Genomic DNA, 22,416 nt, shown 5'->3' on the forward strand with positions numbered 1-22,416 from the left:
GTAGCTGCATCTCCTCCCCACGCCCGCGACCTGGCGCTGGCGGTAGACTATGCGAAGAGCTCGGACCACCTCTCCACCACTCGCCATGGCCGCCGCCCATCCACACGTCGCCGGCCCAAGCTCCGCCCCCACGGGCTCGACCGCTCGAGCTCGTCATCTTCTCGTACAAGGACGCCTATGGGGGGCAGCGACGTTGAGAACGTCATGGACCGCAGCGGAGGAGTTGCCAGGTGCTGCGACCAGGGACGAGCGCCGATGCTGCCAACGGCGTCGCCGTCTGCTACAAGGAGAGGTGGCGTCTGCCACAAGGCGGCGTCTATGTCTGCTACAAGGGCGACGGGGTGTGCTACAAGCCTACAACTGGCGATGGCCGCCGCTACAAAGGGCGGCGACAATTGCTACAAGCGGAGAACAACGGCGACGTGCTACAAGCGGCGGACGGCGGCGGTGGTTGCTGCAAACGGCAGCGGCCGTTGCTACAAACGGCGGCGGCCGTTGCTACAAACCGAGCGCTGTTGTGCTGCAAGGTGCAAGGAGGTCGGCGGCGGTGGTTGCAGGCTTGCAGCAAACGGCGGCGGCAGTTGCTACACACCGAGCGCGCCCGTGCTGCAAGAAGGCCAGCAAGGCGGGCGGCGGCGGTGGTTGCGGCAAACGGCGACGGCCGTTGCTACAAACAGAAGCGGCCATTGCTACAAACCGGCCGTCGTAGTGCTGCAAGGAGGCTGGCTGCTGGCGAGGTCGGCGGCGGTGCTCGGCGAAGCTACAAGTTCAGGACGGCAGGGCCACACGCGAGGGGCCGTGGTGCTGCCAGCGCGCGCGGTCGTGCTGCCGGAGTGGGCATCGCTTCTGCCGATGCGGGGCTGGGGTAATGCAATGTGTGCGGGTTTTTCGTTTTATTTTTGCGTCCACGCTGGAGTGTTGACCCAATCGAACGGTGGTTAATATCCGCATCGAACGGCTGGCGACCCGGGGGATCGGGAATTTGATCCCCCGGGGGACGCTCAGCGCTGCCCATTATATATTCTTGTTTGAGTCGGTCGTGTTTCTTTTGCTACTCGGATCTGGATTCTAATCGTACCAAGCTGAGCACCGAGCACCATGACGGACGAAAACATATTTAAGATGGACGAAAAGGCACTTTGACGGACCAAACCAAGGAAATATGCCCGCGCGTTGCAGCGGATTTCTGAATATTATTTAACTAAAATGCAATTGCCAACAAAATATTTTAGAATAGCTAACCCGTGTATTGATACAGATTGAGTTGCTATGTGCTGATTGAAAATATTCGCTAATAAAATGTTCTTACTACGCATGATACCTGCTCACTAATTTCAATCTATACATACTTTGCGTGAAATGATCCCGCTTATTGCCCAATCTTTCAGACGAAAAGGTATACACGACAACAATAGAAACAAGAAATTTCATTTTTAATAGGAGTAAGTCAACTTAAGGAGCAATTATATTAATTTCTTGTAACTGCCCAATTAGTATGTCCATACGCAAAAAATAGTCATACAGTATAGTGGATAACATGTGCCCAAAAGAACAGTTCCATTAGTATTTGAAATTCTTTATTTATTAGATAGGTGAGCTCTTTTACGGCGATTGGCACGGAACCTTGGTTCCGTCTAATTAAATTTAGGTTCCATCTAATCTAATTTTTCGTGATCGTTGGTTAAATCGCTGATAAATTCCGTGGAACTTCTATAATGCTACAAGAATTCTAACGGACGTTTTACGAGTCAGCTCATCAAATCAATAAAAAGGCGCTCAACAAATCAGAATAGATGCGCTGGTAGAAATCCTTGTCTCCTCTGTCCTCGTCATGGCCTTCTTTCCGCGAGCGCCCGTCGCAGCCACCAGCTTCCGCCGCCACCACCCCTTCCTCCATCGCGGCCCCTTCCCCTCCGTCGCGGACAAAGTCGCCGGGATGTGTGGCTGTCCCGGCGCCCCTCGATTTCCTCCTACCTACCGCTACCTTCAGCCTCCTGTCCTCCCCACTCGTGGTTGGACAGGGACGCCAGGCGTGCGACGGATCCCACAGCGCCCACGCCTCGCTGAGCGTGTCGCGGAGAACTGGCACCGGGTCGCTGCCGGCTCCGCCGCGCGCCGTGTCAACTGTCAAGGTGCGAATCACCATGACCGCGCCCAGTGCCGGAGGAGGAGACGTTAATTTACACATGTCGTAGCAGCTCGTCCTCGATCGAAGGCCTCGGCCTCCGCCTGCCCCTTGAACGTGTACCCAGAGAACACTGTTGCGCCATCGCCGCTGCAGGGATGGCGCCACAGGCAACAAGCAGGAGCACCAACAGCAGCGGCATGCCGATTCTGCTATGCTTCTCCCGGAATTTACGTAGCAGTTCCAAGTGATCACAATTCGTACTAGTTCTGATTAGAGTTGGCAATATACTCCATTGATTAGACTCAGGTGTCCCGAACTCCTGATCGGGAGGATTCCACCATATGACATGCAGATTGTACTGTGATTCTTCAGGAATTTACATAGTGAATTAGGCAGTTCGATAATGAGGCCCTGGGCACCAGCCGGCAGCGGGACGGATGCTCAAGGTGGGGATGTCGGGCGGGAGGACCGCTGGAGAGGATGAGTGAGATCACTGTTGCTCAGTCGGGTGGCTTTAAGAATACGTGCCATATCATAAGATATTTCGACCGTTTAGAAGGACATTCCTTTTCCGTTATTTTCAGAAAATAGTTTAAAGGTTCCGGTCCCACGAATTTTGGTTCCGCTCCCACACTTTCGGTTCCGTTGGTTTGGTTCCGTCTATTTATAACCATCAGATTGGGTGGATGGATGGTTATTAAAAATGCCAATCACTGTAAAACTTGTATAGATAGGTTTGAAGTTGAACACTTATATAAGTTAACCATACCGGATTATGTGTGTTCTATCTCTTGCAAAGAACCCATGAATCATGTTATCCGTCTCAGCAAATTCAAGAATATTACATAGTCACCACAACGAGAATCATCGAGTTAAAGAATTCTATCAAATGAATTGATCACTCAACCACAATGCTTTATCCCAGGAAGGATCCAATACTTCAATGTTTCATTCTGTGAATCAACTTGATTAGTAATTTAAGCATATCCTTTCAGCATAGCTCCATGCATACATCACACTTAAGAATTATAATTTCACATTTGAGCTCCTGTTGCATGCTCTATTGTTGAAGATGCTGACCCAAGCTTGTTAGCCACGTAGTCTGGATAAAATTAAAGTTTCCCTGGGGAACAGGCACGCGTTGTTCCGACCAAAGCATCTTGATTCGTATGCCCATTGTCAAAGTACATCCATACGACATATTAGGCAATCAATCATTGTTGTCATCATGACAACCAATATCTGTAGAATAGCTTCTGGAATTTTCACGTTGAGAGCAGTTTTCGAGCTTCGTAAACCTTCCATCTTTTTGCACAGAAGCTTTTGAGTAAGAAAGCTAGGCAAGTCGATGCATCTAGCCACCAGCACGGTTTGGCCAGGGAGCATCCGGCACGGGCCTCCATCAGTTCCGGTGAGCAGCCTGTGAAAGCGAGCGTGGTTCGGCCGCGCCCGAGCACCATCTCATCGGCCTCCACATCTCCTGCACGTCGGTTCCCCTTAGCGACACTCCGGCAGTCCGGCTGTCGCTCTCTTGGTAGAGAAACACGAGCGCCTTTAAGCTTTGCTCGAAGCGCAATCAAGCCTGACGACGTACTCTCAGGATTGACGCAGCCGTCGGCCAGCTGCTGGCGTAAAGTCGAGCCTGATCAGGGCCACGTCTTCCTTCTTGATGGTAGACTTGAAGAGGATGATGCCCCGATGGGGACTTCATCTTGGCGGCTAGGAACGCTCTGTCTTCCCGGCAGTGTCGTGCCTCCATTATGTTGCGGCGCGTCATCCATGTCATTGATCATCTTATACTTGACATCCACGACGTAGTCGGACATCGGCACCTCCGTGGTCAGCTCGCCGATCCCTACATGGCTACACAGTCAACGTAAGAGAATTTCTCTCCTGGACATGGGAGATCGATGCTGGCGGCGAGAAATCGAGAATGCACCTTCTCGCCAAAGAGGAGTGACACCGCGAGGCTGATCTCCTGGGGCATATCACTGCCGGCACGTCCTGCTGAGTAGATGCGGCGAGGACGGCCGCCCCGAGTGCGGTTTTCTGGGGCATCTCACCGCCGACGCGGCGATTTGATTGAGGAGACGGCGGCAGCGATCTGTTCGAGGAGACGCCGAGAAAAAGGCCCAGCGTTCATGATCTTTGATCGATGCGTCTGTTCTCTGGATTATAAGGGAATCGTCTGTATTGGAATTTGGAGAACCATCCAGACTTAGGTTGGATTTCTACTCCTATACGGTGGTTTTCATCCGGACATGGGTTGGATTCCTACTCCTATACGGTGGTTGCCGAACTGATCAGAATCAGGACATCATCGTGCGGGGCGGACGGACGAAAAAAATACACTGCAGCGCTGAGGGACGAAACGGACCGAACCAAGGAAACGCTTCTCCCTTTATTATTATTATTATTACTAGCAAAAGTGCCCGTGCGTTGCACCGGGTTTATTTTAAATTAACCACGTACAATATTTTTTTATTGAATTAGAATCATGCTTATTTCAAATTAAACCACACACATTTGTTCTTTTTACGAACTAAAATGATCATATATAAGTAAATTGTTGCACATATATTTATAAATTAAAATGAAACATTACGGTTTGTTTTATTGTAGTATTGAGAAATTCGTAGAATAATTGTAGTAGTAACACTTGATCAAAGCCATGTTCCTAAATCAAAGAAAGTTGCATTAATCCATGTTCTTCCAAATAAATGATGTAAATTTAATGGATTAAAAGGAAAACTTGGTCGTATAACAGAAGAAACTATTGGGTCTTTTTTTTATAATCAATACCACATATATTTATAGCATTAATAAGTAGTACATTGTAGATATACATGAGCTATCTTTAACGATTACAAACTAATTAAGTCTACAAAAAAGAAAATTTTCTTCTTCCATGGTATAATTTTGTACTTTTCTAAACGCAGCCAAAGATAAATACCAATATTGGGTCTTGGTACCACACAAAATAGTCCTATTTCGCTCCAATAATATCATTTTCTTGCAATCTAAGGGAAAAAAAAGTACGGTACGAGCTCTTGCTGAACTTAAGCATCTGCATAAAAAAAACAAAAAAGACAATAAGTGTCTCCATGTAACTGAATCAAAATATCTACCTTCTTTAAATAACAAGCTGCGTACATGCCAATCTGAAATTAAAATCTATTTTTCATCCGGCCATGGGTGTACGACCTTTGGAGATGCGTGTTAGACTTGCACGGTTGCTTCTTGATTGCTCTCATAAGTACATATGAAGTTACGAATACCCATGTACACACATGCGACTGTGTATCCACGCCTTGACACCGTGGTGCTTTGGGTTCGTGTTTACTGATGTTGTGTCCGCTTTCGCTGAGCTGAATAATTCATCTACTCCGTCAACATGTCTTCTTGAGAGACATTATTTAGAAGCAATATGGTAACCGGTGCGTCAAGACTTGTGTCCTCTGAAACGCAAGAAGGCGACGTGTAGGATCACCCAGCTTTTGACGGAGAAGCAGATCGAGTACTTCCTCTTGCTCTTCCTATCCCTGATGTACTCGGATCATCTTGGACACCACCACAATCCTCGAACGCTCCCTCGGTTCGTCTAAGGCCTAGAGCAGCTCTACTATTTCGTCCTCGGCTTGTACACCTTACGTCCTCCAGCGAACGGCCTGGCCCACTTTGGACGGGCTGCAGATCCAATGGGGGCTGGGGTAAAGCTGAAGGCTGGAGCTCAGAGAGAAGAGAGCGCCCGGCTGTTTCCAATCTCGCGTGATCCGGTGACTGAAGACGACTGTCGGCACGATGCTCCCGTGGTCTGCTTCTTTCCCCTCCCGCTCGTAACCCTTCTCAAGCAGCCGCATCGTGGCCCTCCGTGACGAGCCGGCCGCCATGGGCTGCGAGAGCATCACCATGTGCAGGGTGCGGTGGGTTAGCTAGCTCTCCGTCGACCGATCGGCTGATCCCCGTCTCCTTGCGACGGTCCGAGCGGATCAAGGACGTATGACGGATTCCGCGGGATTGTGATGTGCCGGCAAGATCTAGTCGAAGCTCCGTGGCGTCCGAGCACGGAGACGGCATCCAGCCACGCGGGAGTCTGCCGCCAGCGCCAGTAGCATGACTGCATCATCTTCCCCTAGCGGTGCAGCGGTAGATCATGCCGGCCCTATAGCGATTCGAATCAGGCCGACGATGCTCTCGATCCGCGCGCAGGACCTGTTCAGCTTCCCGATCATGACGGCCAGGCTTCGTTTGATCGTTATTTATAGATGGATCACGGGGATTCAAAACGGGCAAGGACTCTACGTTTTCCTTTTCTTCCTGGACTTGGGTGAACAGGTGACCTTCCGAATGTGGCAAAACAGCTCAGGGATTCTACGTTTGAACGGGTGACCTCCTCCCGTGCGTGGCCAGATCCAATAGATCGTATTTGTGTCCTACCTCTGGGTCTCGTCGGTGCCCTCTAGGAGTCTACCAGACACGATACACCTGTTTCCATCTAAGACCTGGCTGGGCCGCGCAAAGCCGAAACGAACGGACGAAGGCCCATGACAAGGCGGGACAAGACAGAGGTTGCCTGTTTTCATACGCCGAACCGTTTTTTAGACATGCGGTGGCATATTGCAGTATTATGTAAATTGGTGGGAGGGCAAAACGGTCCAAGAAAAAGCGTTGACGAAACTTTTTGGCAGAAACCTTAGCTCCTTTATTATTAGGTATAGATATAGATTATTAGGTATAGATAAAGGAAGTAAGGTTTCTCCCCAAAATTTTCGTCCGTTTTTTAATTACCCCTAATCTCCAGATAATATTACAGAAAATGCCACCGCTCTGTGTAGAAAACGTTTCGTCCAGTAGAAAAATATACTTCCGTTTCCTGCCAACGCGCGGGCGTCGCACTCACCCCCTGGACATCGACATTTCTCTTGGGCCTGCCATTTGGTGGGCTTCTCTATTTAGAAAAGCAGCAACCGAACGAGGTCTGCCATTTGGTGGGCTTCTCTATTGGTATTTAGAAAAGCAACAACCAAACGAATTATTATTCTTAAATAGTCCCACATCATTTTCTTAGGATGATTCCATCCTGTTTATATACGTACGAATTTGCTTGGAATATCAGCAAGGTGAATCAACAAGAAGTTCTTCGATTGATTGGCTGAAGTCTGCTGCCTGCGCATATGAATTAAAGGAGGGGTTGCCTGCATGAATAGAGGGATTTCTGGTGATGTTGATCTAAACTGGCTGGCCTAATTAAGATCCAGATCCCGAAGAGAAAGAGAATGGGGAATATCCGAATACGGTGACCCGAGAAATCACCACCGGCTAGAGAGAAATTGGGGGATGTTCTGAATCTGATGTTGTACCGGACCCAGGCGGCGGCCGCTGCTCCTTCGCCGAAATCCACTCGCCATCTCCAGAGGGACATGCCTGCAACCGGAATGGGGTTGCTCCTCTCTCCTCTGAATGGAACGCAGAAGACAACAATACGCCATGCCGCGCGGATTATACTGTACCGTGAGTTAATTTACTTTGTCTCTTGCCTGTGATAGAATATGTGCTCTCTCGTCTTATTATTTTTTTTGCGAAAGAAGTCTATATAACCCCCACAAGTATTGGTGTTGGGACACTAGACCCCCTTAACTTTAAACTAGCACTCTTAATACCCACAAGTTTACAAAACCGGTCAATTGACCCCCTCATCCCCTGGTAGATGTTTTGTAGACCGGTTTTGCTGACATGGACAGTGGTTTTGTGCCAACTCTCTCCCCGGGCTGTCACCGAGGGTGCCGCCGCTGGCCGGCAAACCAGTAGCAACAGCGGCAGGTACAGTGCCGACTCGAGGAGGTATATAGAGGGGCCGTCGGTTATGCTGTAGTTCTATGTCAATTACCTCTGCCTCTCGATCCTTTGTTGTAAGTCCTGATAGCCGATGCGATCTCGCTGAAGTGCGTTCTCGACAAGAGCTGGCTTGCTGAAGTGCGTTCTCGACAAGAGCTGGCTTGCCGAAGTCGATTGATACAAGCAGTGCTTTTCGTCGGGAGCAACACGCGCACGTACCAAATTCTGGGTACTTGCTATCTGGCTATCTGGTATGATCTGTGCGTAAGCTAAGCAAGCACACACTGACACACGTTGATGGATCAAGTTAGCTAGCTGAACCCACGCATCAACACAACTCGCTGCTAAGCTTTTGTTCAACGTGGTCGATTGTGGCCATGGGGATCGACTCCTAGGCGCATCAGAGCGTGCAGTGGTGCCTCACGGGGCTGCTGCAACAAGATCCTGCCATGGAGTTGTGCCTCGTCGCCGGCCTCCACAGCTCGCAGGATGTGCCCGACATGACGGAGGTGGTGCGCTTGCTGCCGCACACCCCGTGCGTGCTTGACTGCTTGGTAATGGTTGGCTGCTGAGTGCACGCGCGGGAGCGCCGTGATTAGGCCTCCCGCCTGTTAACTAATTCTCTTTTAGCAACCCACTGCCAGGTTGGGTGAATAATAGAGTGACACATCACCAAAACCAGCCTACAAACCAACTGGGGGGGTCAATTGCCCGGTTTTATAAACTTGTGGGGCTTAAGTGTGCTAGTTTGAAGTTAAGGGGGTCTATCGTCCCAACTCCAATACTTGTGGGGGTTATATGGACTTCTTTTTTTTTTTTCTACTGTACAATACATTCTCGAACATAAGATCGTTCTCCTGTATTGTATTTATTAAGTAGAGTTCTTTTGTGGAACTAAATATTAGGGATTACATGATTTTTTTTAACATAGAGAATACCATGATTTTGTGAAAGAATCCTTTATGAAATATTTTGTGATAAGCAAGTCTAATACTCCGTATCAAAACACATAAAATCTAAGACAAAATGTACCTCAGACTAATACATTCGAGCACAACATGATTGGAGACACCCGTTACCTAGAATATATAGAAAAAAAATCCACTGATCCAAAATATGTATTTACATTGAATACTAAACACTATTATTCTTCTCTACGACACCGTAAGTTAACGAAAAGAACGTTTCGTCTTGCCTGCTCCCGCGAGTAGCAAGGCGAAATCCTAGCTGCGCGCCGCCGGTCCTTCCACCTTCCCCTCCCTTGCCGCCGCCGGGCAAAGCCTTGGGGCGTAGGCGGCGGGGACCCTCCTTCCTCCTCTAGCGGCGGTGTGGCGCGGGCCGACTCGGTCATCGGGGACGACGTGCTGGTCGGAGGGCGCGGCGGCGCTGCTGCCTGGCGGCGGTGTGGTGGCTTCGTGTGCAGGGCTTGCTCGCGACGGGGGGCGACGCTGGCGGGCGCTCCGATCTATCCAAGGCAGGTCGGCTCTTCTCCGGCGCAGGGGCGCGTGTAGCACCGAGCTGGGATTATGGCCGGGGCGGGCAGAGCGGCCGATGGCCGCCGCGAGCTCGGGCCAGGGCAGAGGCCCCGACCCTTCGTGCCCATCTTCCTCTGCCCCAAATCTTCGTCAAAGGCAACCATGGGGGCTGCTGGATGTCGATCTGGAAGGGGATCTCAGCTCTGGCACCTCTTCTATCGGTGGTGACCTCCGGTTTGTCTCGGTTCGTTGGCGTGATGTGCCTGGTCCCCAAGGCGGTTGGAGCCTTGTTGGTTGGTGGGCGTGCCAAGGGTTTCCGGTGCTGGCTCGTTTCCTTGATTATGTGGACGGCGGGGTGCCGACGATTTTTTTTTGGTGTGGTGGTGGTACGGCTGCTGCTTTGGTGTCAGCCGCTACCCTGTGTGGACGGCCGAGTGCTTTCGCCGGGGAAACCATTGCCCTTTGGGCACGATGGTGGCGTCTACAAACGTCGTTCCTTTCTTGAAGGCGTCGATGTGGCGGTGCCCGGTCTCTCTGCGTACTCCGGGTGAAACCCCAAAATCCTCGGATCTGGTGGTAGCGGCGCTTTTATGTCATGATGCTCTTGAAGATGCCACCTTGGAGTTATCACGCCATGCGGCTCTCCGGTGTTTGGGTGGCGGAGGTTCTCCTCAGTTTTGCTCTCATCGGCAAAGCTTTCTTCGTGTTCTGCACGTGCGGTGTTTCTCGTTGGGCTCTCCCTTGGTGTTCCTCGCCGTTCTGTGAGCTATGTTGGTCGATTCCTGGTCGTGGCCGACCAATGGTGGCGTCTACGACTGTGGTGTTGTCTCGTCAGTTGTGGTGGTTGTTGGTCCGCCCAAGCTTGGCTGAGCACCGGTCCGACAACATATCTCGCCCTGCGCTTCCTCAACCTCATCATAGAATGTAATACTCGTGTCGGCTATTCGTGTTTCCGTTTGTCGTACCCTCGAGTGGCCCTTGTCGTGTGTATGTGTACAGTTGTACCTTGTAAGCTGGACTCAACATCTTATATCTCTTTTGCCGTTGAAGTCGTTATATCTAAAAAGTTAAGGAAAAACTGACTTTCTTTGATAAAATTCTAAAATGTAATCCGTGGCAACGCACGGGCAAATGTACTAGTAATCATGTATGTCTAGAGTGACTTAGGCGTGAGAAACATTTTGAAACATCATTATTAGTACTACAATTTTTTTTTTTAAAAAGAACAGTTGAGATTTTGAAATCATCGGGAGCAAGAGGTCGAGGCTAGTTGTTGGTTGACCGGGTGCTTTGCATGGTGGATCGACACATCGGCTGCATGCATGCCCGGCCCCGACAAGTCGACGTCCCCCCGTGATCGATCCAACGACGTTACGTGACAACTGGACCTCGCGGGTCCCCGGCCGCGTCAACTTACGTAGAGCTGCGCAGCATCGTAGGTGTCCATCCGTCCTGACAGGTCAGCTCGATCCCATGCACGCACCAGCTCAGCTCACGATTCCACGGAACACGCGACAGGGACGCCGGCCAGGAGGTCGCGCTCCGCGTGGCACGGTGGTCACCGGCGTCAGGCCGCCGGACACCGGCACGCGGCGCAGCTGATCCGCGGCGAAAGCAAGCCGTGTCCAGGGCTCCAGGCAGCTATAGCTTCTTGTTTCCGTCACGCAAAGCCCTGGCCCGTCCCCCCGGATCCCCTGCACGCGCCCCGTCACAGCGTCAACGTCGATGAACTGATGTATATTTCGAAGATAGAACGCGTCGAGCCGAGGATCCGGTGGGAGCCTTTGCTTTGCGTGTACACGTTAATCAGCTCAGCTCGTTAATTTGCATTGATCAGTGTCAGCGATGGGTTATGTGTGCGGTGATCGAGCCATGGACGGACGCGCTATCTATATATGGCAACAATCATACGCTTGCTTAACTTGTTACTCATTGACATCAACACATTACCAAACAGATACTGAAGTACCAATATAATTAATGTGCTCTCTGAAGTTTTTCTGCCGATCTTACGCGCGCAGACACCCGCCATGGATTCGGCTGCACTTGGCACGTACGTTCAGGTACAGTGCTAGCTGTACGAGCTCAGAACGGCGGAGCGGTTAAGCTAAGCAACTGGTCGCTGAGCAAACGTACTATACGTACGGCGCTGCATATGCCTCGCTCGCGCAAGCATGCATGCATGTACACCGTGGTACATAGCTGGCCGGTCGGCCACAAACTGCACCGGCCTCTCTCCGTCGGCGTGCGTCGTCTGATCAAGTGCATGCACACGTACAACACCAGAAGGGTTGACCGGTGGAGTCTCATGAGAAGAGAAGGGTTGGGTATCGTCACGTGGGCTCTGAGCCGGATGCAATTAAAATCCTTTCAGGAAGACCTCACTATCTATTGGGATTATGATTCAGGGTTTTTCTAAACGTTGCACATTACCAAAGGGAGATAATAAGCCTCCCATTCAGCTATCACAAGCTAGAGGTTGAAGATGAAGGGCTTCTCAAGGATCTCGTTGTAATTTTCGTTTTTCTTGAGCTGCTTTGTACTGTTCGGTGTTTCTTTTAATGCCAGTGTCCTATTCACAAAACAAAAAAAAAACCCCAACTTGGCCTTATTAAGAAAGGAGAAGAAAAAGATTAGAGAAAGGAAGGAGAGGGGGTTGGAGAAAAAGCTCAAATCATACACATGACAAGGTTATGAAGTCGAGGCTTGCTTGTCCTTCAAACTAAGGTTCTACCATCCTTGGTGAAGTTGCTCTAATCCAAGGATGGCAATGGAACGGGTTTAGACGGATATACTAAAACCAGATCCATGCCCAAATCCATCAGCCTCGCTCTGCCCCGTCCATTAAAGTATCCATGGACATGGATGTCCCTCCAAATCCAAATCCACTGGATATCCGGATATCCATGTGTTTACGCACTATGTGCATGAACATAACATATTTGAGCATAACACCAACATTTTAGCAGCATTTCGACAATATTTTCATAGCATTTTCAGCAATAATTTGTAGGCAATAAATATGAGGAGGAGGAAGGGCGACGGGATGGGAGCAAGCCCACTCCTACCAGTGCGTCAACTTCTCAGAGGAGAGCCAAAATGCCGGAGAGGCAGAAGGGAGGGCCGCCGGCCAAGCACTCCCTCACAACGTGCAAGGGAGTCACAGGGGAGGCCATGAAAAAAGTGGTAATCGGTGGTTACGTGTTAGACTAACTGAGTTTGGTCTCAAGGTAGGGTCATCTAGGACTAGGTGAAATCCCATGTCTCGCTGACATGTGGGACCACATGTCAGTCGGATATCTATTGGATATCCATAGGGCAAAACCTCCCCATGTCTGCCCCATGAGTTATCAGATACCGCCCTATGAAATCTGTGGGCATAATTTTCCGTACTCGTGCCCATTGGGCCGGATACTTGTGCATACCCAGATCCATCAATAAAATTGCCATCCTTACTCTAATCTCTGGCTCATGTGCCCCAACCCCCAAATCTTGTTGTTTGTGTCTAGGATCTGTATGTATCTTGATGTATGCAACCCTATAATGTCGTCTAGCAAGAAACAAGTTGTATCCCTATATAATAATAGCGGAAGAAGATTTGGGTGAATTCGGCCCGTGATTTTCCCCTATCAAAATGAGAAGTTTTCCTAGTAAAACAAATTGGTGTCCCTCTATGTCGATGCTTGTTGTTGCACCTATGTGCATGAGCGGAGGCAGGATATCAACTAGTACTTGTACTACCTTTGTGCTGAGAACATGCACCCTCCTCGAAACAAGGCTTTCACCCAGCTTTATAAATAATGTAACCACAACCACACATAGTTTAAGATAAAGTCATAAAGAGAGAAAGAAAATAATCCCTCGAGGTAACAACACAAACAAGCCCAAACTAAAAGAAAAACTGAAACGCCCCATGGGAAGGGTGGATGGAGCTCAACGACTGGGCGAAGCGGAGAGACGGCGTGCCACCTCAAGCAAGTATTGTATCATGTCATCCAGTCACTCTTGATCCTGATGTCTACACAACGAGTGTCACTGCTGAAAAATCACCAAGAGTTTGAAGACATAGTTAAAAGCACGCCGTAAGAGGACTTTCTTCCTTGGAGCAGAATCCGTTTCTCCATATATCCATACATATTTGATACATATGTTTCTTTCCGTGATTGAGCAACCGGTCCACGGAGTTAGTGCAATACTTGTGTTGAAATTTACAACTTATTTCGTTGTGTATTTTTTGAGCGCGTGTGATAATTCATTAATTCCCAACGAGAGGAGAAGAAGAAGAAGGGACGCATCCATGTTCATAAGACCGGACCGTTCGCCGTATCGTGTGATGCTCGCACTCGTACGTAGGCAGTAGCTAGCAAGCTATGTGCACGCCTCATGGACCAGTGCTGCGTGAGAGGACCAGGAGAAAAGATGCATCATGCTGCAGCACGCACATGCGTGAACATGTACAAACCCTGGCGCGCGGGGCTGCATCCAAAGGATGGATGGACGGCAAGCCGTGAGCAGTCGCCCGTCGTCGTGACATGTACGCACGTACAATGTACATGCATGCACGGCAATAAAGAGACGGAGGTCGCAGAAACAAAGCAAGAAAAGACCCTCGTCCTACGAGCGACGGATCGATGCATCCCTACACGCTTTAATGCAGCCTTTCTTTCTGTCCCTTAAAAGGCCGCGCGCCCAGCCAGCGGCCGAGAGATCGAAGCTAGTATTCTCCATTCCATTCCACACTCGCATGTGCTGCACGCCGCCTCGCCATTCACGCTGCTTCGTCTTTAGGTAGCCACCTCTCGTGTCCATGTCGTCGTCCTCGTCTCGCCCTCCGACGACGCCGAGGGGCGGTGCAGCGGCGGCGGCGGGATGCGCGGACCCGAACACGACGTTCGTGCAGGCCGACCCGGCGACCTTCCGCGCGCTCGTGCAGAGGCTCACTGGCGCGCCTGGGGGAGCACCGGCGGCGTCGGTCGAGAAGCAGCAGGTTTCTGGCACTATCTTCCCGGCGGTGCCGCTGCCTTTGAGGCGGCCGAAGCTGCAGGAGAGGCGGCGCGCGGCGCCGGCCAGGCTGGAGCTCGCGCGGCCGCAGTCGTTCTACTACCACCCTCATCATCACAACCACCACCACCACCACCACGGCATCATGCAGTACTCGCCGGTGTCGACCATGGACTACGCCCACGCCCTGGCGGCCTCCTCCTCCGCCTCTTCGCCGTCACCATCGCCGCACTCGTCGTGCTCATGCGGGGTGGTCATAAGCAAGGAGGAGGAGGAGAGGGAGGAGAAGGCCATCGCCTCCAAGGCCTTCTATCTGCACTCCTCGCCCAGGAGCTCCGCGGTCGCCGGAGGCGACTCCGAGAGGCCCAAGCTGCTGCCGCTGTTCCCCGTCCACTCCCCACGGAGCTCCTCCTTCGCCTAGCTTAGCTCTTAATTAGCCGTTACTTACATCTCTAGCTAGCCAGTCAACCTCCATTAATCCCCACGATATGCTACGTTTAATCCTCTGTACCACCTAGCTAATTCGCATTAGATGATCCATCACTAGTGTTACTTCTTGATTAATTATGTGTAATTTCGTTGCTTGACTCTTTGTTCTGCATTTCTCTTCTCTTTAGCTTCTAATAGTCCACTAGAGCAAGTCATAATATTCTTTCTTTAAACACAAGTATTACATTACTAGCTAACGAGAAATGACATTCTCATGTGCACGGGATCTTCCGTGCATGGTGCATGATGATGATCATTCTATTTTGTTGCATGCCAATAAATTTTAGGCCTCCGAAACACAACAAAACTGAATATGAAACCTGAGTACGCGGATCACAAAGCAGCAAAACGGGTGAATCTGACATATGTTCAGTAGCTAACATATGAAGTTCATATTATGAACACGTGGTCAAAGCTACTTATTGAAGAGTTCTACCAACATGAACTGCATTATCTACATGGAAGAAGGAAACACATGTCATGGAGTCAACTTCATTAAACGTACGAAGAAAGTAGAGAAGAAGCATCATAGATTGCCCGAAAGGTACACATGAACCTTCAACGCGAGTTCCCGCGCAAGTTTGGAACATTATCTTCCTGGAAATGATCTTGGTGTCAAAAGTTGGATAGGGATCGGATGCGGACGTCAACAGGTTATTCGTCACCGATCCCCCGTGGAGAGCAACAGCATCTGTACGTATCTTGTTGTGACTGGCATGTGAGGGCCCACCAAAATATGAAGGAATATATTTTGTGTCATTGTGTGCCTACACGACTAGTAGAGGTCACGGGCGCCATGCCGTTCGTACTGCGACTGGACTACACACGCTTGTACTTATGAATCGGATGCGTGTGGTGGGTCGAGACCAGGGTCTGTATGGAACTATTTTGAGATTTTTGTAAATCGTCTTCCATTTTCAAAAGATAAAAGTTTTGTTTAGTGAAATTGATAACTTGTACTTTTTTTTCAAATTCTAACTAAGCGAAAATGAGCTGCAAGCTGCATTTTTTGAATCGAGTACATATGTTGTTTTTCTTTTTGAACAAATTTGCATTGTTAAGTATATCTATAAGTTATGCATCGTCCATGTGTTATTTTGGAATTCACATATGTGGGCAAAGAAAGTAAAATAGTATTCTAGGTGGGTTTTGCGGCATCCTTTGTGAATTCTCTCCCCAACGGATAGAAATTCGCTTAATTTAGTTCTGAATTTCTGAAACAAAGATGCTACTGCGATTTTCCTTAGATAAAGTAGATTTACGTTTCCTTAATCTGTCGAGCAAGATGGTGCTTGCAAGTTGCAACTGTATCAGCCCGGAAAGAGGATTTTGTACATTTGTCCTACGGACATATTATTTATACACGTCGCCAACACAAACCCGCCACCTAGACCAGCGTCACGGAAAATAAGCCATTGCAAGAGCAGCTTGAAGCCTCAATCCATATCTGATGTCACAGCTCCGAGCTAGGAACAACTCCCTTCGGCTAAGCTATACCTGCATTGCTTCGCCTTCGTGGTGGAAGGAGCGATATACCGAGACGGGATCAAACCTCGAGAAGAAAAACCAATCATCGGCCGATAAGGCGCAATTGTAAACATATGACCTATTCTCATTGTGCTAGAGGGATGCCAGGGATAGGAACCACCATAATCCTCAACGAGGCTGGGATGGACCTTGAGGTAAGGTAAAGCTTATTCACTAGAGTGCAATCATTGCCGCCACAAAACCCTTATCCTTACCTATCTACATGGCTCGGAGATGAATTGTCGAGGTTCCCCCTTTGCGCGCCAATGTAGTAGGCGAAGGAAAGGGAACCACCGGGCTTGCCACCACCGGAGAGGGGTGGAAACTGTCTGCCCCAATTATTTTCTAAATAAAATCTCCTTTTAAATTCAGAGTTCTATTGCCTTGCATGCTGCCCGATTTTGTGTGCAATTACTGTACCAATAGTAGAACGATCCCGTTGCCTCGAGTTGATACCCATCTGTGCATGCTCTTCTCTTCAGCGCTGCGCGATCTGCAACGGCTTAACTGTAAAACTCAGGGAAGAGGTGTTCGCTCGTCGCCGGAAAGGCATCCCAAGAACCGTATTGGGCACCTTGACAAATGAAAAGTGCGAATTAAAGCACCAACCACATCAGAGGAGATCCCACCAGAATGTTTGGGTGTCGTGAAATTACACGATGTGTTTGACCGGGAGATTGTACTGCTCCTATACGTAGTAGTACCGTTTTGTTCAGCACTAACACTATTCCCAAATACCAGTTTCATTAGGAATGGACTGCAGCGTTTGACGGTTAACTAAACGGTGTCAATTTCTTGCGTTACTTTGCTCTGTCTTGTTTTGCTTGGGTTTGGTTATCATCCCTGAGAAAAAGACCAGATGTAGAGGAAATGCACTTTTGGTTTTGCGTGCATATGCTCCCTTCATAAAAAAAATATTTTAAAATGTGAAAAATTCTAAAAATATTTACCATTTATATATCCACATTCTATGTGCACAAGAAAATTTCAGGAAAATCCGACAATTTTGTGCTATGTGTACAAACACAAAAAAAAGAAATCTCGTGCGTACCATTATTTGAGCACTAAATTTTGTATTTTTTCACGTTGACCACACAAGACGTTTTTACGTGAAACAACTTGGTGTGCACATAGGTGGTGAAGATGTCCACTCGGCATATTTTTTTTTGAATTCTTTGAATACATTTTGTATATGCATTTAAAATGAAGGGATCATATGTACTGAGCAGAACCGAAACGCTGATCTGCAAAAAAAAAAAAAGAGTTCAACTTGCGCCCTCTCTAGCCCTGCGGATGAAGACGATGACGCACACAACAGATCGCTACATAGAGCGAGAGGGCGCAGGTTGAGTTTGCATCTTACAAGTAACAACAAGTATTAGAAAGTTTCTTCTCTTGGCGATGCAACTGCAACGCCCTAAGTTGCCAAAATGAAACAAAGCAAAGTCCAACACAAACAAGATTGTACAATGGGAAATTCAATTCGGCTCACGGGTGCATGTAAATCTGTTGTGTGGAAACACAATCAAAATGTCCAACTCGCTACTTCACATAAGAACATGGACAAACAAACTGCCAAAGCAGACCAGGTTATTTTCTTCATGGTACAGCCACAGCACTACACATTCAGTTCACCAACAAAGCAGAGGTCCAACCCACAAGCATGCAAAGCAATCCCACTAGAGGCGCACCAATTTGTACATCAAACGATTCTAACACACCACCGCCGGCAGCCAAGAGGTGTCCACTCTATTTGCGTCTTCTTGATGGTACTTTGTGTTTCTTCCGAGCATTCGGATGTCTTGGTACGCTAGCTTTCTCAATTAGATCATGAAAGGTACCCCTCAATACCTTCATCAGACCACCTTTCACTCGCAGTAATCTGTAAATCCCAAGCCAGTACCCTCTGGTATGCTTCACACCGACGACTCCATCATAGGCCATCGTTGAATACAGATAAACATTAAGCCACCTAAGATCAACATATAAGTTCTTTAGTTATGAAAAGAACTTGTGATTGCATAGACAAGCTTTCAAGACATCAGTATAAGAGAAACAAAATATTCTACTCTACGGGTAGATCAACCCTTTGTTGAACATGGAATTATATTGCTCAAATTTCCAGATTATTCATTATTGTTCCAGGCTTTATTTTGAATGGGAGGTTCCAGAGTTTACAACTTCTCAGGGGAATTTGCACATTTCCTTGTTGTTCAAGGAGTGAAACCCCACTAGTCCCTACACACACACTGCCAAAATCAGTATCCACAACAGTTATTTACCTGGTATTAATATTTAATAGTGACCAAACTAACTAAGATAACTGGGACTCAGCAAAAAAAATATTGATCATGTAAATTCATCTAAAAAAAAGCAGCCTCGTATAATGATCAGGTGAATACACCTAGTTCATGCCCAAAAACAACAGCTTGTGCTCTATGACCCTCTTTCGATTCTAGGATTTCCAAAAGAATTTGGGTGGATTTGTGCTTTTCATCTTCTTACATTTTCTAATTCTTAGATCCAAAGTGGCCCTGCATGGTGTTCAAAGTGTATGGCCACCTAGCATAAACTAAGTTACTATATACCACCCACAGCTCTTCAATCCAAGCAAGTGGTATATAGTCACAGTTACCTACAGAATTAACACAAAAACTAGGCAGCTCACATGACCGCATCCCTTCTTTCTATTTCAATTGAATTGATTAACTATCTTTTCTCCTATAAAGATCTGAACTGGTGGTCATCCGTTCGCCCTCACTGTCATCATTGGGGTTGCCTCTTAAGTTACGAGGAAATCACCACATGTGAAGGACCTAGGTTTGATTGAAATGATGTATTGTTTGAGAAAATAATACTTTTCAGAAAGTTATGCACGATGATGCCAGAAGTGTTTGAGCAACACATGCAACATAGCAAAAAACAATTTTCATGGCATCACATGAGCATTTAACTAGTATTTATAAAATAGGGAGAAAGTGTTCCGACAATTCATCCATTGGATTTCATAAACAAACAATCCCTAATTAAATAGCATCAGAAGATAAAAACATAGCAGATAATCGAAGTCTTGTACTAAAATACTGACCAGATTTGTTCCACAAGAAAGCCGTAGAAGCCCTATATCATCCGCCCCCACCCACCAAAAAAGATAAAGTTAATTAGTGAAACATCAACATGAAGTATGTGGAGCCAGTTTGTGTGTGGAAAAAACTCCATACCTGAAAAGCACTGTTATCCTTGAAAGCTAATATAAGTAACAGAACTGCGGAGAAAAACATGTTATGTCAGCACATGTGCAAAACTCAGCATGGAAACTAAGCATAAATAGATAGTGTGTTAGTCTCCTATGACTGTATCCCTTGTTTTCTGGCTGAGGTTGTTCAGCTAGAATAAATGTCGCCGATTGAATAAATGCCAGTAGGCGAAGTCTAAAAAAAAACAAAAAACAAAGGTAGAACCATGTATTTTATCCATCTACATGGTAATGTATTACAGGGGGATCCTCTGCAGTACAGTTCCAATGTCCAAATTCTTTAGAAAACTCACCTAGCTGTATTCGTGCACATATGTCGAATGCCCTGCCACTCCTTTGCAGCTTCCCTGATAAGATACTTAACTTGTAGAATATATATCCAAGAACAATATCCATGAAAAGGGTAGGTGACAATTTGCATAGTTGGCAGAAACCAGCAACGACCAATAAAGCACCTGAATTCATGAAAGACAACATCTTGAGTAAGTCATCTTTGTATCACTGGGTTCAGGTAGCACACCACACTGGTATTGCATAATCCATATAAACACGAGTACACGACCTAACAGTGTCTACTAAAATCGCCCAACCCACACACCCCCTATGCAGGATCGCAAACCGAAGTAGAACAGAGAAGTGTGCAAACAGGATTGCAAACTGAAATTGAGCCAAAGAAATAATGGCTGCATTTATGTCAATTTCTTCTCTTACCGGAGAGGGTGCCGGCATGGAAGCTGCGGCAACGGAACAAGTTGCCGGCGGCCATGATCTCACGCACCGTGAGCACGATCGATTCGAGGGGGCCGGCGACGAGGGCGTGCCATATAGCATCCAGCTCTTTCCTCCCCTGCCCAACTGGGAACAAATCCGCAAGGAGCAAGAAATCGGCATCTTCATCCAGCAGCTCATCCCCCCACCACGGCAAAGGCGGCATGGTTTCTGAATCAGAGTCCAGGTCGTGGGCGCAGCTCCAGTTTGTAGGGGGAGCGCAGGAGAGCTTGAAGCCGGTTCCACTGTTTAGTTTGTGGCCTACCGGTAGCGGTAGGCCAGCGCGGAGCGTATCGGCGCGCCTGCGTAAGTTTCCGCGGGTTGCCGCGACGGCAGGGCACCACCGGAGAGACGACGCCATGGTTAGTGCCATTGTTAGGGCTTGGGCTTTTCGCCGATTGGAATTCGTCGGGAGAGACAGAGAGGCGTCGGGTGTGGTCGGGAAAGCACCGAACTCGCATATATGCCGCTCAATGCAGCGCTATTAGCCCGCACCGCATACCTCGAGGGACATGGGCCTGGCCCAATTTTCGCTCGCTTTGCTCGGTTTCTTCATCCTGTTCACGACGAGCGCCGGTTAGAGCATCCCCACTCGTTGGCGCTCCCCACGCCCAAATCCGGCGAAATTTTCGTCCGGATTGGAGGAAGATTTGGCGTGGGGAGTAGTAATTTCCCAGCCGCGTGCCCAAGCGAAGTCGACGATGCGAATTTAAAAAACGGAAACTTGACAAACTACGGCTAAAAACGGGTGAATATAGACTAAATTTAATGATATTTATTATATTACGGGCGGAGTTCATACATAGAGGCCGAATTCGACTATATTTCGAATTCGGCTAGGGGAATTCAAACGCTAATTTAAAACACGGCGCTCTACATGCCGAAATGGCGGTAGAACACCGTGTAGTCGCCGCCGTCGTCGTCGGAGCCGTCGTCGTTGGCCTTCGGCCGCGCGGCCCTGGCTGCTGCTCGCCACGGCGGCGTCTCCCCACCTCGGGGAAGGCTTGTACCGGTCGTCGTCGGAGGACTCGAGGTCGACGACGGGGACAGCGACGCCGGATGGAGGTGTCGCGAGGACGGCGGTACCGCGCGACATCGTCGTTGGCGGTTGGACCGGCGCGGGCGGCGAGTTGGCGTGCGGCGGCCGGGTCCGGCGGCCGCCGCCGGCGCTCCGCCTCCTCGCGCTCCCGGTCGCGCTCGGCCCGAGTCCGGCGCGGCGTCGTCCGCGCGCTTCTCCTCCTCCATGTCGTGTAGCGACCGGCGATCGCCTCCGCCATCGCGGCGTCCTCCGCGCGCTTCGCCTCCTCCTCGGCGAGCCGGCTTGCGGCGGCCTCTTTCTTCGTCTTCTTCCGGCCGCTCGCGGCGCGGAAGGCTGTTCGCGGATGACGAGGGCGCCGCTGCTGCGCCCTACGGTCGTCGGCGGAGACGCCGGCTCCTTCTTGACGCGCAGCGGCGTCGAAGGCGACGTCGCCTCCTCCTCTTCACCGGCGCCAAGGATGACCTTGACGCTGATCCGGAAGACGACGAGCTGGCAGCCATGCGCCGTGGCTGCCAGACGCTTCCCCGACGGCGGCTCGCCGACGCCCTCGATGCCGATGGAGGGGGCATCGTGAGCACCGGGAAGTTGCCGCCCTCGATGTGCGCGAGGACGTTCGCCGGCGTCCTTCCGGCGCGCTCCACCACCGTCGGTGGCCCACGGCGTTGTTGCGCGCAGGCGGAGGCGGCGGGCCGTCGTAGGCCGCCGGCTCCCGCTCCCACCGCCGGAGGAAGTAGGAGTTCCACGCCGTGTAGTTGTCGGGGTGGTGGCGTGGCTCGGCGCGCTCCTCGTCGGTCATCGTCATCCTCGCCTCCTCGATGGCGACGTCGAGGGCATGGCCCCGCGGCGGCGGCGGGATTGGAACGCCGCCGGCACGCAGCCGCCGGCCGCCTCCGGGAGG

At 49.5% G+C, this 22,416-nt stretch overlaps 2 protein-coding genes across 2 annotated transcripts; one reads left to right on the top strand and one right to left on the bottom strand.

Moving 5' to 3' along the window:
• The first annotated feature begins 14,245 nt into the window (after positions 1-14,245).
• LOC124670993 (VQ motif-containing protein 11-like) lies at positions 14,246-14,860 on the top strand. The gene has a single exon (XM_047207445.1). The coding sequence runs from the start codon at positions 14,246-14,248 to the stop codon at positions 14,858-14,860; it is 615 nt and encodes a 204-aa protein (XP_047063401.1).
• A 3,265-nt stretch (positions 14,861-18,125) lies between these two features.
• Positions 18,126-20,504, bottom strand: LOC124670005. Its single transcript, XM_047206526.1, has 5 exons — positions 20,423-20,504; positions 20,005-20,166; positions 19,677-19,720; positions 19,544-19,575; positions 18,126-18,427 (listed from the first exon to the last, which is right to left on the bottom strand). Exons 1-5 carry the CDS (start codon positions 20,475-20,477, stop codon positions 18,205-18,207), a joined length of 516 nt encoding a protein of 171 aa, XP_047062482.1. The 5' UTR covers positions 20,478-20,504; the 3' UTR covers positions 18,126-18,204.
• Between the last annotated feature and the right edge of the window lie 1,912 nt (positions 20,505-22,416).

The sequence above is a fragment of the Lolium rigidum genome, chromosome 7, assembly GCF_022539505.1.
Source record: "Lolium rigidum isolate FL_2022 chromosome 7, APGP_CSIRO_Lrig_0.1, whole genome shotgun sequence".
In the NCBI taxonomy this organism is placed as follows: Eukaryota; Viridiplantae; Streptophyta; class Magnoliopsida; order Poales; family Poaceae; genus Lolium; species Lolium rigidum.

Excerpts from the sequence above, each read along its gene's own strand:
- LOC124670993 (XM_047207445.1), top strand. The coding sequence starts at position 14,246 with ATGTCGTCGTCCTCGTCTCGCCCTCCGACGACGCCGAGGGGCGGTGCA.
- LOC124670005 (XM_047206526.1), bottom strand. The coding sequence starts at position 20,477 with ATGGCCGCCGGCAACTTGTTCCGTTGCCGCAGCTTCCATGCCGGCACC. Across the intron at positions 19,576-19,676 it reads AGGATAACAGTGCTTTTCAG|GGCTTCTACGGCTTTCTTGT; the intron begins GTATGGAGTTTT and ends CGGATGATATAG. Across the intron at positions 18,428-19,543 it reads TTTCTTGTGGAACAAATCTG|GTGGCTTAATGTTTATCTGT; the intron begins GTCAGTATTTTA and ends TGTTGATCTTAG.